At 40.9% G+C, this 15,740-nt stretch overlaps 1 protein-coding gene across 6 annotated transcripts in view; it reads left to right on the forward strand.

Annotated features, from left to right (window-relative positions):
* Nucleotides 1-15,740, forward strand: part of CRBN (cereblon) — a 58,075-nt gene extending 42,335 nt beyond the window's left edge. For 4 of the 6 annotated variants that reach the window (XM_039378495.1, XM_039378496.1, XM_039378497.1 and 1 more), the window contains 10 exons: nt 2,342-2,454; nt 3,439-3,641; nt 4,502-4,651; nt 6,431-6,593; nt 7,030-7,092; nt 7,514-7,598; nt 7,761-7,876; nt 9,820-9,884; nt 10,989-11,120; nt 12,427-15,740. In XM_039378495.1, the coding sequence (XP_039234429.1) occupies nt 2,371-2,454; nt 3,439-3,641; nt 4,502-4,651; nt 6,431-6,593; nt 7,030-7,092; nt 7,514-7,598; nt 7,761-7,876; nt 9,820-9,884; nt 10,989-11,120; nt 12,427-12,610 (1,245 nt within the window). In that variant the 5' untranslated portion in view covers nt 2,342-2,370 and the 3' untranslated portion in view covers nt 12,611-15,740. The remainder of the gene's footprint in view (nt 1-2,341; nt 2,455-3,438; nt 3,642-4,501; nt 4,652-6,430; nt 6,594-7,029; nt 7,093-7,513; nt 7,599-7,760; nt 7,877-9,819; nt 9,885-10,988; nt 11,121-12,426) is intronic. The other 2 variants (XM_039378498.1, XM_027746413.2) reach the window with 1 other exon arrangement.

A 15,740-nucleotide genomic window follows, 5' to 3' on the forward strand; every position in this document is an offset into this window, starting at 1 on the left:
TATGAGCATTTTAGGCCTGTATATTTTAAATAATATGAAAATATTCCCTGAATATTTTAGGAAGTAGGGCCTTAATAGGATTACATTGTTATGAGGTTCATATTTGTGCACAGAGGCGTCGAGGGTGGAACGGGAGCTTCTGGGAATGCCTGATGTGCCATGAGGGGAACGTGAGCCCTGTCTTGCAGGGTCCCCTCAGCACTCGCCTTTCCCTCGTCCCCGCGTGCTGGAGGTCTAAAAAAATAATACTAATAAATGTCTAGTGAGGGGTGTAAAGCTGCAGGCTGTGTTGCCTCCCCCCTGCTGTCCCCGTGGCGAGGGTGAAGACGCCGGTGGTGTTTTTTCGCTGCTCGCTGGTGCTGCTGCAGTGAAATGAGTCATCGTTCCTGTGCCACCACACAGCAGCCACTGTGCGTTTTTGGCAAGAACCAGCAAAAGTTTGCAGGGCAGGCAGTTCTTTCTAATCAACTGCTGTTAATTCCTTCTGCCTTCAGCAGAACAAGGGGAATGGCCTCGCTCTAAAAGGCTGTTCGACCTGCTAATGATGGATCCAGCTGGATGAGAGCACATGGAAAAGCAGAATATTATGGGTTTTTTTCCTTCCCCCCATCTGGCACTGCTGCCCCAGAACCAAGCAAAAACTTCCTGCTCTTTCCCTCCATATCAAACTAAGCAAAATAATGGCAGTTTTTTACGTCTTAAGTGTTTTGCAATCATTCACAGTCAGGGTTCCTAACTGAATATGATGGAAGGAAATTTCATGTAGAAATGGAATATTTTTAACAATAATTAGGAAGATGATGTCTCATTGCTTAAAATATTTTAATTAGGAAAAATACCAAAGAGAGCCTGTAACCTCCTTTTCTGACACGCTGGATAATTTTTGTTGAGCTAAATAAAATATAGGATGGATCCATAGGAGCAGGTTCTATAAACTAGGCATTATTAAAAGAAAAATGAGGTGGAGCAGAAAGAAGACTATTGACTATTTAACAAATGTGTGTGAAGGCCAAACAAGGAAAGGAAAGGTTCTCCAAAACCAGCTTATAGTTCTTCGCTGTTCTCTTGTCTTCCCACTCTCAGAAATAGTAAAATTAGTGGTGCTCCCCTTTCTTAAGGAAGATTCTTCTGTTCTGCAGCACCTTTCTTTTGTAAGATTTACCTACAGAACCCTTCAGATCAGTTAATCACTCCACCCTTTAAATTTTCAGCTCTGGGTTATTTCTTAAGAATATACTAGTTGCAAAGGCAGGCAACCAGACAGGCTGTTGTTAAGATATTTTTCTGCTTATCTTGTAATAGCTTTCAACATCTAAATGATGTTTTTCAGCACCATTGGGATTATCCATTACCCAGCAGCTCTTGGTGTAAGAATCCTGCAGATTGGTTTATGATAACATCTATTTTAGATATAATATGGTGTATAAATAGTGTTTGTGTTCAAAGAAATAGGGTCAGATAAAGCAGATATAAATTTGTGATCATTGCATTGCATTTGGTTTGGGTATTTGCAGGCACACATTGTATGGGAATGCACAGAACAGACAGTGAAACCAGCATTTTAGACATAATATTTTTTATTATTTCACTATGTTTTTAATTTATTTTAGAATATCTATACGGATTTTATACAGATAAGTACACCGTTTATGTTTCCAAAATAAAATATACTGATAATTTTTTAACTGTCCTCTTGCTGAAAGTGATTTTAAGATCAACATCTGGAACTGAGAAATAGGAAGGAAAAAGTAATTTTTAAATACTGTTTTATACCTGCAATCTTTTGGAGTCACGTAATTTGCTTCCTTAGGAGTTGCCTTTGCTGGGTTTGTGTGTTTGTTTTGTACACACAGCAGAGCCTGACAGCAGTTAAATTGTCTAAAATACCAGCAGGAGTCCCTGCATGAATACACAGCTTCACATTGCTTATTTTTATTGTTCTGGTTTGTACTGCTTCAAACACTGCATTCAGCATCCTGCAAGAAATTAAGTTATCTGGAAACCCAGTGTACAGACAGAAGACCTTTAGAACTGAGATAAAGAAGTACTACTGCAGGGAAAATCTGCACTGACAGCCTTTGTTTATTATTTTCTTCCAAAAATGTCATTCTTTAGCTTTTCAAAAGTAAATTGCCAGCGTTTGAGTCTTTCTGTAGAATAATGATTTTCCTGTATACAGCAAGAAAATTATTTTTCTTGAGTTTACACATATAAAGGTTGCTTCCCTGTGCAAGGCTGTAGCCTGGGAATATTGAATGCATTTCCCTCATTCTCTGATTTTTTTCAGTCTCTTAGTCTTTGCTGACTGATTTCTACACAATATTCTGTCTGTGCTTCTTAGCAGAGAGTGAGGAAGAAGATGACAATGAAATGGAAGTGGAAGACCAAGATAGTAAAGATGCAGAAAAGCCAAACGTCATTAATTTTGATACCAGTTTGCCCACATCACATATGGTATGTTTTTTATATATTGTCCATGAAATACATCTTGAAGAGGTTTGGATTGGGTTTGTGTAGTTCTGTTGTAATGTTCTTAAGCCCAGGACTTAATTTTAGTTTCATAGAATCATAAGATCATTGAATGATTTGGGCTGAAAGGACCTTAAAGCTCATTGAGTCCCATGGGCAGGGACACCTCCCACTATCCCAGATTCTCCAAGCCTGGTCTTGGACACTCCCAGGAATGGGGCAGCCACAGCTTCTCTGGGCAGCCAGTTCCAGGGCCTCCCCACTCCTGTTATAAAGAATTTTTTCCTAATACCCCATCTAACCCTACTCTCTGGCAGTGTGAAGCCATTCCTCTTGTCCTGTCACTCCATCCCTTGTAAACAGCCTCTCCCCATCTTTCCTGTCGGCTCCTTAAGGCACTGAAAGGCCACAATTCATAGAAACACAGAATCAGCTGGGTTGGAAGGGGCCTCTGAGATCATCCAGTCCAACCCTTGATCCAAGCCTGCCGTGGTTCCCAGCCCATGGCACTGATGCCACATCCAGTCTGTCCTTAAACACCTCCAGGGATGGAGAATCCACCACTTCCCTGGGCAGCCCATTCCAATGCCTGATCACCCTCTCTGGAAAGAAATTCTTTCTAATATCCAACCTAACCCTCCCCTGGCACAGCTGAAGACCCAGCCCTCTTGTCTTGCTGATGGTTGCCTGGGAAAAGAGACCAACCCCCCCCTGGCTCCCCCCTCCTGTCAGGGAGTTGCAGCGTGAGGAGGTCTCCCCTGAGCCTCCTCTTCTCCAGGCTGAGCCCCCCCAGCTCCCTCAGCCTCTCCTCATAGCTCACTCTGAATCCTCTGAACAATCCCAGCTCTCCCATCCTCTCCTCCCAGCAGAGCTGCTCCATCCCTCTGATCACCTCGGTGCTTCCAACACCTCCACGTCCTTCCCGCAAACCCCCAGGCCCTTCTCTGACTGTCCTTGCCCTGTTCCCAGTACTTAGGCTCCGACATGGAGGAGTTCCACGGGAGGACGGTCCACGACGACGACAGCTGCCAGGTGATCCCGGTGCTGCCCCACGTGATGGTGATGCTGATCCCGGGGCAGACGCTGCCCCTGCAGCTCTTCCACCCGCAGGAGGTCAGCATGGTGCGCAACTTAATCCAGAGGGACAGGACCTTCGCCGTGCTTGCCTACAGGTACAGCACACGGGCACTTGGGGCGCTGGTTCTTTGGATACTAAACCAAAAGCAGGTGGTTGCTTCGGTTCTGTGCTGAATAACCAGTTGTACGTTGAGATTGTTTGCCCAAAATCGCCTTTTAGTGTGTCACGAGGTTGTCGTGTCACGCCGGGTTGGTGCTTGACAGCATCACGTTTTTGTGTAGAGAAACAGCGAGTGCTGATCTGCTTCCTTGTTTGAGCATCCTCTTGATTTTGGGAACTGTTTGTTCCATCTTGCTTAAAGAATAAATCAGGACCTGAAGTGGAAAAATCACATTCTTGTTTTGAGAGCTGTATTGTTGCTTGTTTTGTGTATAAATTAACAAGCACAGACAAATGTTTCACGGTAGAGTTTGGACACAGGAGGTGATAAAAAAGCAGAAAAGATGAAGGCTAATCAGTGCTAAAAGAAGTTGGGAATTTTTTTCCCTCTTCCTCCCCCAAGATTACTATGGTTTATTTATGTGGGAGGTGGTAACAATTATTTTTATAAAGTCCATCTAAAGAATGTTGGTCCTTTAAGTATCTGCATTTGAGAAGCAGATACACTGTGCCTGTGCTACTAGAATGTCACCTATAGACCCTAAAATAAAACCAAGTTAATTGGCAAAAAAACCCCAACCATAAAAAAAAAATAAAATTAGAAGTTGCTTTTAAAACTAAATAAAGGAATTAAGGAAAAATAATTGTGATTACTTGAAAGCATTTAACCAAAATTACTTTTTTGATAAGACTCATTATGTATAGTCAGTGCAGGCAGACTGACTCCTGGAATTTGAATGAGCTGTTTGGAGGGTGGGTAATTGATTAAATTTATCCTTGATTCTGTTATTTTAGTAACGTACGTGAAAGGGAAGCACATTTTGGAACAACAGCAGAAATCTATGCCTACAGAGAAGAGCAGGAATATGGAATTGAAACAGTCAAGGTGAAAGCAATAGGAAGGCAGAGGTTCAAGGTGCTTGAAATAAGAACACAGTCAGATGGGTAAGACATTTCTTTAATTCTACTTACTGCAAACCTTGTCTCCCCAAAACTTTACATTTTACTGCAGATGCAGCTGCCCTTTCAGTCACACAGTTGTCTAATTACTATAGATAGTAACTGAATGCTTAGTCAGCAGCTTCTCTGGTTATTAAGGACTTCTGGCATTTTTTCCTTGGTAAACCAAAAGCCCACTGAGATTTGTGCATAAATATTTGACTATGAAACAAGGATCTTTATTTTTACTAACTGCAAGCAGCCCATCATTTTCAGTTTCTCAAATCCTGAATCTTGTTCAGCTTAACCATTGTCACAGTTTAGTACATCCTGACCTTCAGCAAGTCTTACTCTTCCTTTCTGTTCACTGAGGCTTCACTGATAAAAATGTGCTGCTTCTCCTGCTATTGCTTGGCAATTCTCTTCATGTACTTGTCAGACACACTCAAGTCAGCTTTGATAGGAGTATTCTCCTATTTCCTAGTCCTTTTCCATGTTCCAGTGGGATCCCTGTGATATTTGGAGGCTCTTCTGACTGTTTTTATCATATTATGTAATTAATACCTTTGTCCATTTATAAAAATGGATAAGATACTTAACATTTAGTAAGAATATGCTGAGTCTTTTCTCATTTCCTTTGACATCATGCCCTCTGTTATGAGCCTCTGTCATTGTCACTGTCCAGAGGTGCAGGCTCCAGCCATTGATCCTGTGAGCATGTGACAATTCTTAGCACAATTTTTAGAGGTTTCTGCAATCTTTTCTGCAAAGCTTATAAAGTATTACTCCAGATCTGTAAATCTGAAGCTAATCACCTGTATCGTGCTGTTCAGTATAGTGGCATTGCTTTAGGAAGAGGCCTGGGAGCAGCCAGGACTCAGCATTTTTATGCTTTTATGACCTGCAGCTGAAGAAATTAAGAATAACTGTGCTGCTTACTGTTTGTCACTGTGTAACCTTTGGTTACAAATAACACACTCCAAATTTTACAGCTCAGGAAAACCACTGCTTGGACACATGGTGGCAGTACTTGGGCAACTGCAGTAGCAGCAGCTACTGAGGATTCAGTGTCCAGAGCTTCTGAGCAAGAGAAACATTTCCATAATTCCTGGTTTTTCTGATTAAGTGCTTATGGCAAAACATCAGTTTATAATTTATTGTAAGTTACCAGTTCAGTGTTGTCCCTCTAATAAAATTGGAAATTTGTAATGACACACACCTCAATATTTCAGTATTTCTGCTGCATAATACTGATAAAAAGTGAAGTCTTTCCCCTGGGCAGCATTCTTAGCAGCCACACAACATAAGCTGAACTCTTTGTGGAATAGGGATTTGATGGTGGGATATTAAAAGCTGATCAGAGTCTATATCCTATTTCTGCTGATTCTGACCTCTGGCTGAGCACATAAGCTTTTGTGGTTTGAAGATAGCAAACTGCAATTCAGCTGAACCACCTTTTGAGGGTTTGAGATGTGAGAGCTGAATACTGGCTTGTACCAAAAGGAACTTGAGGAGACAAAAATCTTAAATACATAGTGCTGAGATGGTGGAATATTCTGCTGCGTTGCCACTACCAATCTGTCTGTATTTCTGTCCACCACAATCCCAACAGTGCTCTAAAATATAAAGACCAAAAAAATGTGATGGAATGGATTGCTGCTTAAATTCTGTGCTACAGTGTAGTGATTAATCTATTACCCAAGCCTATGTTCTACAAGCAGTCCAGTGCAGTTTTTAACCTCCTGGATCTGTGTGTACAGCTCACCCTTTTCTTTCTTCTCTCAGAATCCAGCAGGCCAAAGTGCAGATCCTTCCCGAGCGAGTGCTGCCCTCCACGATGGCAGCAGTGCAGCTGCAGTCCCTCAGCAGGTGCCACATGTTCCCCTCTCCCAAGCCTTCCTCCTGGCAGGACCGAGCCATCCGGCAGTGGTGGCAGAAGTACCAGAAGGTTAGAAGTTACTCCGTGGGTTTGGTTGAGGGTTTTTTTTAATTTCTGATGGTGTTTTGAAAATCAATATAAAATTCCATCTGTTCATCTGTAGAGGAGGAGGCACAACGGGGAAGGGAGATGCCAGCATCCTGCTTTTCATAGTATCACAGGATGTTTGGATTGGGAAGGTCCTTAAAGCCCATCCAGTGCCACCCCCTGCCCTGGGCAGGGACACCTTCCATTATCCCAGGGTGCTCCAAGCTCCATCCAGCCTGGCCTTGGACACTTCCAGGGATGGGGCAGCCACAGCTTCTCTGGCAACCTGTGCCAGTTTATATATGGATTTATTATTTAACCCACTGTTTTTGACATATAAAAGGGAAATTACCTTGAAATCTTCTGTCCCTAAAATCTGCTTGTGTTAAAGAACTAATATTTCCGGGTTTGCTTTCAGAGGAAGTTCCACTGTGCCAGTTTGACATCTTGGCCTCCCTGGCTCTACTCTCTGTATGATGCTGTAAGTCCACCCTGTGCATTATCAAACAACCTTCGGTTAGTTTTGTGGCTGTAAAATCTAAGGATTGGATAATAGAAAAGCTTTAATTTTGTTGACTCATAAGTTACATTTTAAAGCACTTTATACTTTTCAGTGTAGTGTGAAAAGATCAGGAAGGGCTTCCCCCTCTGTGTGGTTGTTCCCTCCTTCTGGAGCATGTTTTTGGGGTGGATTTTGGAGCTTCTGATTCCTGCTGTGTTGTCTCAGAGAAAAAATAGTTAAAATATGTAGATACAAAATGATTCTTTAATTATTGCAAGTCTTAAAAGCTCATGTCCACTTAGGGAAAATACCTTACTCTACATTTTGCTTCCCTTTTTTTTTTTTCCTAAGAAACCAGAAATACCTATGTATTTAAATTAGGCTTTTCTTCTAACAAAAGGAAACCTTGATGGAAAGAGTCAAGAGGCAGCTACATGAATGGGATGAAAACCTTAAAGATGAATCTCTTCCAACAAACCCAATAGGTAGGAAATTATTGATTTTTACAAACTCGAGTTTGCTTCATTATTTTTTTTCATTTCCTACGAGAACACAGCTTAGATAATTACCTTTTACAGAATAAGCAGGAGTAGTGGGTTTGGTTTCTCTGTTGAATTCTAACAGACCTGCTGGTCTCTCATTTCCAGATTTTTCTTACAGAGTTGCTGCCTGCCTGCCCATTGATGATGCTTTACGTATCCAGCTGCTCAAAATAGGCAGTGCTGTGCAGAGACTCCGCTGTGAGTTAGACATCATGAACAAAGTGAGTATTTTTGCTTTCCTTGTCCTTAAATTGTTCTTGCCATAAAGAATTACAGCAGTGACTGTTACAATCTCTGACAAGAACCTGTTAATGTTCCAGCTCATCCTTCTAGAGAGTGAATTTCTCTTGTTTCTTCCCTCCCCTTTAAGTTTGCTCAAGAAGGAAAGTGGTCTCTCAGTGCTGGATTTTGTTTGGCAGCAAACATGAAACAAATAATATTTGCTTTTGTTAGAAACACTATTTCAAGGCCTCCCAGCACTTTTTTTAGCCAAGAGATGGTGCTGTAAGTCCAGTGTTGCTCAAGCATCTTATGAACATCATAACCCCATATAGACACTGCAGTCAAGGATCAGTGTGCCATGGAAACCTGGGGATTTTTTAGCAGAAGATAAACCTTTGTACTGTTGATCTCTTGAGTATCAATCTAAATATTGGACTATGAGGATTTTTTTCCAAAAGACAGGTATTAACTTGTCAGGCAGTTCTTTGTTAAGATATTAAAAAACTTGTCTTCTTTCCATTGCCATGGCCTTGTGATACTCTAAATGTTTTATTTTTATTCAGTACATTTCTTGATAGTAATATGTGCTTTATTAATAATAATAATATTGTTTATCTGCTTGATACAGAGCAGTGGAAATTTTGCCTGTTTGCCTAAAAAGTGCTGCCTGTTTCTGAGGAAAAGAGAACCACAGTATCATTTTAATGCTGTTCCTCTTCCCAAAGTTCAGGCACCAAAAAATGTAAAAGGGAAAATACAGAGAGTGGAGACAGAAAACGTCTCTTCCAAATTCTGAGGCAGAAATGGGCAGGTTTTTGCCTGAGGCTCTGTAACCAGATTAAATTTCATTTATCTTTCCTGAGTCAGAGACTCTGAAAATACTCTGCTATTCAGGTGCTACTGTTCATGTTCAGTACATTCAGTATTTTCTATAAATTCCAAGGTGACAAGGCTAAAGTTACCCTCATAAAATAGAAGGTAAAGTTGATTTTTAACCTGCACTAAAAAGGTGTTTTCTTCATCAACATGCGCCATTCTAGCCTGTAAATGTGTTTAACTGTTCTGTAATAGTGTGAGATTGCTGAGTGCATTTATAGCTTTTTACAGCTTTTTCAACAACATCTATTTTGGTCCAATCCATTCTTTTTTTCAGCCAGAGTTCTTTAGGGTGCTCTGACTTGTTCAGAATGTAATTCCCAGTAATATAACTGATCTGAGGCCTGATCCATTTCTTTGATATAAACTTGATTCACTGATATCAAATTGAATCCAAAATGCAGTGGATCATTTTGGGGGAATTTCACAGGTGTTACCCTTAAAAAGCAGTACTGCACCTCCTGAAAATTAATAGGAGCTGATTCACTAATTTACTAAGCTGAGTTAAATGCTTATTCTCTGGGCAGTGATGAATTGCTTGGTTCTACTTTCTAGAAATTGTAGAAGATGGATTAATCTGTTCTAATCTCCCAGAGAAAGATCAATATGTTTTACCTATTTTTTGTGAGGAAAATAAACCCATTGATCTACAGTACTCTGAAATTTTTAGAAAGACTTAATGATTGCATTTGTACTCATCTGCCTTTTCTGTGCTGCAGTTTAGAAGAGCAAAGGTTGTTTTTTCTAAATTAGCTTTTCGAGACCTTGAGAGGTTGGCTCGTTTATTTATTATCTCTGTGTAGTCAAATACAAGACTGTGTGTGGATCTCTTTGTGTGTAAAAATTGTGATGTCTTTTAGATCATAATTAATGTTTAAATAAGTGAAATGCATAGAAGAAAATATCCTTTCATAGAAAGAGAAAACATAAGTGCCTGCTGCTCAGATAAGCAAAATAATTGCTACAAAGCCTGTTCTGAGGGAAAGAGAGAGACATGTTTATTATTTACCACTGCTGACAAGTGTCTGGAAATGGATGGACTGACCCTCTTTTTTCCCTTTCCAAGTGTACATCTCTCTGTTGTAAGCAATGCCAAGACACAGAAATAACTACCAAGAATGAAATATTCAGGTGAGTTTATTGCACTTCATCTTTGGGAGGTTCTTGAATCAGAAACCCTGGCACAGCAAAGCAGGTTCAGCTGGGTCATGTCTCATAACTGCTGTGTTTTGCACAGCTCGAATAAAATGGAAGTAAATATTTATAGGGAGTTTTCTTTACAAAATAAAACTGGTTATTTAATTTTTTTTTAATAAAAAGTGAGGAAATCTGGGGTATATTGGAACAGAATTTAGTGTGGTGCCACACACCCAGCACCTTGCACTAAAGCATTTGAAATAGAAATGTGCTACATGAAACTTTTCCATCCTGTTGTCTCTGAATAAAGTTTATGAGATCCCAAGTTTTATTTCTTGGCCCTTCCATCATCACTTTTATGTGTCAACAGGGGATTAAAATGCACTAATTGGGTGATATAAATAGGCTCCCAGGGTGTTGTCATGCGAGGAAGGTGTACTGTGATCCCTTTTTTATTTTGAGAATTTCAGGTTATCCCTAATAACTACAGTATGGTCCCATTCTGTATTTGAACTACACAATATCTTCCTTGTTTAACAATAATGAGACTGTAGATTTCCCAAATAATTGCTGCTTCTGGCAGTTTTGTCACCATTTTAATCTTGACTATCAGCCCATCCCCTGTGATAATGTGAAGGTTAAAAGATGTCTTGGTTTAACAAAGACTCCCCACAGTTTTCCTTTATCAGTGTGATAAGGAGCTGATATGGTAATTAAAAGCCATTTCTTATCTTCTAATCAAATAATGGATTGCAGAAGCCACAATTCCTACTGTGTCAATGTGATGTACTTTTAACAGAAGGTGAGGAGAAGTTGGTGTGATAAATGAACATTTTTCTGACTGTTAGTTAGATTTTAATTGCTTTTATTGGCAGTTGCTATTTAAAAACAGCAAGTAAAATAACTGATGAGTCTATCATGTACCTCGCTGCAATTCTAAGAAAATGGGACAAATGACATTTTAAATTATTTTAAATATTTTCTTTCAGTTTTTAAGAATATAATTAAAGGTACTTTCCCCCCTCCTCTATTTACATGTGCCAGAGTTTGTTTTTTGATTTTTCCTTGAACTCTGCTGCCATTAACTGTGTGTTGCAGCTTATCCTTGTGTGGCCCCATGGCAGCCTATGTGAATCCCCATGGATACATCCATGAAACCCTCACTGTATATAAAGCCTGCAATTTGAATCTCAGTGGACGGCCCTCGACAGAGCACAGCTGGTTCCCTGGGTAAGAACACTCAGATTTTACCAGGAAATGGCAGAAATTCCGATGTAAATGTATTTCTGTGACAGTGGAGTAGTTAAATATTTAATTTTTAAGCACGTGTCATCATTTCACTCATATGAAAAACAAGGGAGTAAATTTAGACATTCAAAACACAGCATAAAATGAAAAAAATCACATCAAATATTTACAGAATTTATCTTTAATGTTTTTAAAATAGGAAAAGCTTCAGATCTTAAAAAGTGGCTTAGAGTCTGATCACTAGTTGGTGATCTGGGAGTTTATGAATAGTTGGTTGTCTGGGAGTTTCTTTGTGTATAGTTTTGTATAAGCTGCAACTAAAATAATTGTTTTCACACAGCTTGCTTTCAGCAGAAAATGCAAATGAAAATCAGAATATATAAATTTGGAATATATTTATCTATATTTATAGAATATATTTATTCTATATTTATAGAATATATTTATTCTATATTTATAGAATATATTTATTCTATATTTATAGAATATATTTATTCTATATTTATACTATTTATTTAAGAAGTATTTTAGTAGGATATACTTATTCTACTGAAATACTTTTTTTTTTAGCTCTGAAAACTGAATAAATGTTTTGTAAAATTAAAAGTTACATTTGTATTGCTCTGATTATCTCGGATTTTATTTTGTTTTTAATGAGCCAGTCTCTCTGAGAGAGTAGCACAATTAGCTGTCAAGATGTAAAAGTTTGCCTAATAATGACCAGGATTTTTCCTTGGATTGTCACATAGCACTGAGCAGTGACGTGGAGGGTGTGTGGAATTTCTGTCCCAAGACTTGCACATTTTAACACTCCCTGAAGAAAACTTATGGCTTCTAATACCTGTAGTTAATATTTCTCGTCCTTTTGTGCTTTCTCAGCTCTTCTGTGAGGGCTTTGAAATATTCATGTTCTACCCTTGAAAGCTGTTACAGAAAAGCTCTGTTGCTGTGGGAAGTGCAGTTCCCTGTTTTTTTGAGAGCAGGGCAAAAGTCCCTTTTTTCCCATTAAGTAATTTACTCAGAGAACCATTTTCTGACCCTTCTTTGAGGCTCTCAGCATCTCCTCAGCTCCTGAAATGTTGTTGCTTCCTCTCTTTGAAGGCTGCTTTGGGGGTGGGGAGCTTGGGGGGATTTTTTTCTTAATTTTTTTAAGCTTTGCAAGGTTTTAGGTGGGAATTGGGCACCTGGATTGTCTTTGCAAATCCAACTTGGGACTTCTTAGCCAATGAAGTGTTTTTAAAGTGCCTTTTCCTTCCATCCAAAGGAAACCTTTTGTTTTATGTTTTAGGTATGCCTGGACTATAGCCCAGTGCAGGATCTGTGGGAGCCACATGGGCTGGAAGTTCACAGCCACCAAGAAGGAAATGTCCCCTCAGAAGTTCTGGGGGCTGACACGCTCCGCTCTCCTGCCCCGCATCCCAGAGGGGGAGGAAGACTCCAACCACGAGGGCTCCCCGATCCTCTGCCTGTGACCTGTCACCTCCTGGAGGGCCTTGGCCAGGGCTCCTGCAGATGCATCTGCTCAGTTCTGCTTCTGATGCTTCCTTAGACCTGAGAACCCCCAGAACCCCCAACCACACTCACCAATCCAAGGAAACAGGCAGGGTCACCACGTTTGGGAGTGCTGTGCATCCGTGCTCTGTTCCTTCAGGAACGCTGAGACTGAAGGCTGAGTCCTTAAAGGGAGAGCTGAGGAGAGGAGATGGCTTGAGACACTAAGAAAGGATGGTCCATCTGGACAGAAGCAGGAGACACCAAGAAATCTCTGATCCACGTTGGCCAGATTTGAGACTGAACTTTCTCCGTGTATAATTCCCACTTGCAGTGAAGGAAGATGGGCAGGAACTAAATCCTGGATAACCAGAGTCTGATTTATGCAATAGCCCCGGGATGGTAGATACCAGTTACTTGCTGCAGAGTATTTTCCATAACACACTTACAAGTGGTTTTGCTGAGAATCCCTGTTTCTGACTCTGAAGTACTTCAGGTTTTCTGCTTGTGCTGTTTCTCAGATATTTGCTGAATTACCATGGAAGAGAGAACCAGGCTGAAGTCTTTCTGACTGATCTAAGTGTTGGTGGCAGTGCTGGAATGGGCAAAAGCAGGAGCTGCTGCTGCCTCACGGGATGGAACCCATGGGAAGTGTTTGTTCCTTACCGGTTGTCTGATCTATTTAGTCTCTTTGACTTTAGAAGTCTTAAATTTTAAATTGTTTATAAAAAATACACAGGTCAGTCCCAGGGCAGAAACAACATTGTCATTTGCTGTTGAATGTGCTTCAGTTACTTGTCAAAATTGTTACTGGAAAGGTTTACCAGCAGAGGTATCCAGAATTCTGGGGAGGACTCTCTAAAACACACCACTGAGGGGATTTTTTAGGACTATTTATCGTGACAAGGGGGAGGCAACATCTCTTTAATTATTTTTTCTTTTGCACTTACAGATCATAAAGTAAAATTCCACGTTATCACCTTACAAAGAGGAAAAGTTTCTAAATAAAACAGATGAAGGCAGAGTGTTTTGAGGGAGGCTGTTTTTTGGTAGGTTGTTGTTTTAGTTTTGGTGGGGTTTTTTTGTCTGAAGCGTTATCTGCCAAACTGAGGCAGCTTTTGCCACTGGTTTATTGGGGTGGTTTTCCCTCAGAATTCACTCTGGTGATGGAAGCTGGAGATTTCTCCCTATGTTTGTGCACATACTCACTTGTTTTTCTTGTGAAGCTTTATCATTCACTCTTTATTTCTTCACTTGCTAAATACAATGACACAAAACTACTTAAGGTTTAAGGCATGAGCCGTTAGTTGCTTGTTCTCTGTCAGGCACCAGATGTAGCAAGGCCAGAGCACTTCAGTTGAGGGCCAAGTCCAAGCTTGTCCCACAAGGAGCTGATTCCTGGGGGAATGTGGTCCCTGCAGCTGGGAACACCCAGGTGTGACCCTGCAGGATGCTGAGAGGCTGCTGAGGTGTTTGTCATGCCAGGTATGTAGGAACTGATGATTGTGTAACTCAGATTTAGTTCTCTGAAGCTTTCTACCTCTGTGCTTCTGTGGTCTCCTTTGTTCTCAGACACCCTTAATTCCGTGTTTAATTCCATGTGCAGTGCTCTGTGGAGCAGTGGACTGTGAAAAGCAGTGCTTGGGATACAGCTCTGCACAAATAGGGGGTGAATGATGGCTCATTTTCTGGGAGAAAACATTCTGTATTTTGATTATGTTTCTGTAATAAGCTTTGAAAAGGCTGGAATGCCAAGCACTGGTGTGAGAGGGAGGCTCTGGATCCTCTGCACTTGGATAACCACTGGAACCATGCCTGGCTCCCCTCACACCCTGCACACACAGACACACCTTGGCTGTAGACTTGGTTTATTTTTCCCCTCGAAATCCCTCCTATCTGTTGTTCCCATGACCCTCAGGGGGGCTTGGTGGTGGCAGGAGGTTTGAGGGTGGTTTCCTCTGCTGCCATTGGAATACTCACTGAGGGGATGGGGAAGGGGGTTTTCAAAAGGATTTTCTCAGCTGTCACTTAACTTCATAAGGTCTTTGAGTTTTTGGCTGAGTCTTTTGGATTGTCTCAACTAAAAATCTTGTTATGTTGGTACTGTTTGAATCCAAAATAGGCATATTTTTGGGATTGTGTGTATATAATCAAATGTAAGCTAATATAATCAAGGTAAGTCAGGAGTAAAATTAGCAGTAATTTCATTTCCTTGTTGATGATGCTGTTCCATCTGCCTGACCCGTGTGATGTTTGCCATGTGGAAGTCCAGGACACTTTCCAGGTTGCAAACAAGTGTGATGTGGGTTGCTGAGGAATCCTGCCATGAATCCAGCACAGTGAGTGAGCAGAGTCTACAGGACGTGGCTTCCAGGGTGGGTGGGGGCCTAGGGTGGTTCTGTACCTTGGGTCATGTTTTCTATGCGTTTCTCTGTTTTGAAGAGAAAACTCTGGTTGGGATTATGGAAAATGGTTACAAGTATCGACAGGGTATGCTTTTGAGAGCTAGAGCAAAGGAAATGACATTTAATGATAATTTGCTACATTTACCCCATTCCTTGGTTGTAGCTTCCTGCAGGAATTAATCCAGTGGTTGCTGCCCCAGGGGATTATTTTTCTCCTCTGCCACCATCCTCCTCTGCCCTGAGATGTGGGAACAGGGCTGGGGAAGAGCTGGTGTGTGTCTGGGGAGGGGAGGGGTGGGATGTGCACCCTTTGGGACAGGAGGAGTGTCCTGCAGGCAGCAGGACTGAGGGATCACAGCACATGGAGCACAGACTCATTCCCAAGCCATTGTTGCACCATCACAAGCAGAGCCTGTAATATTGCAGTTTTCATATATTTCAGTTAACAGGTAGAACCACATAGGCCATTTGCACACTGGGTCTGAAACATGTTCAAATGCTCTTTGTTTTATAATAATGCTCTTTTTGTACGTGCTGCAGTTCATTTGTTCCTCCCACTGTCACCTTGAATTGCTCTGTGAGGCTGGTGAGGGGCAGCCCTGTCTCCTCTCTGACTCTTCCTCTCTCTGCCTTTTGGGACAACTTTTCTGACAAATCTTGTTGCTTGCAAACATTTGCAAAGAATAAAATTCAATTTGTTTCAAAA

Source organism: Pipra filicauda, unplaced genomic scaffold (genome assembly GCF_003945595.2).
Source record: "Pipra filicauda isolate LSUMZ 115617 unplaced genomic scaffold, ASM394559v2 scaffold139_size1960392_pilon, whole genome shotgun sequence".
NCBI lineage: Eukaryota > Metazoa > Chordata > Aves > Passeriformes > Pipridae > Pipra > Pipra filicauda.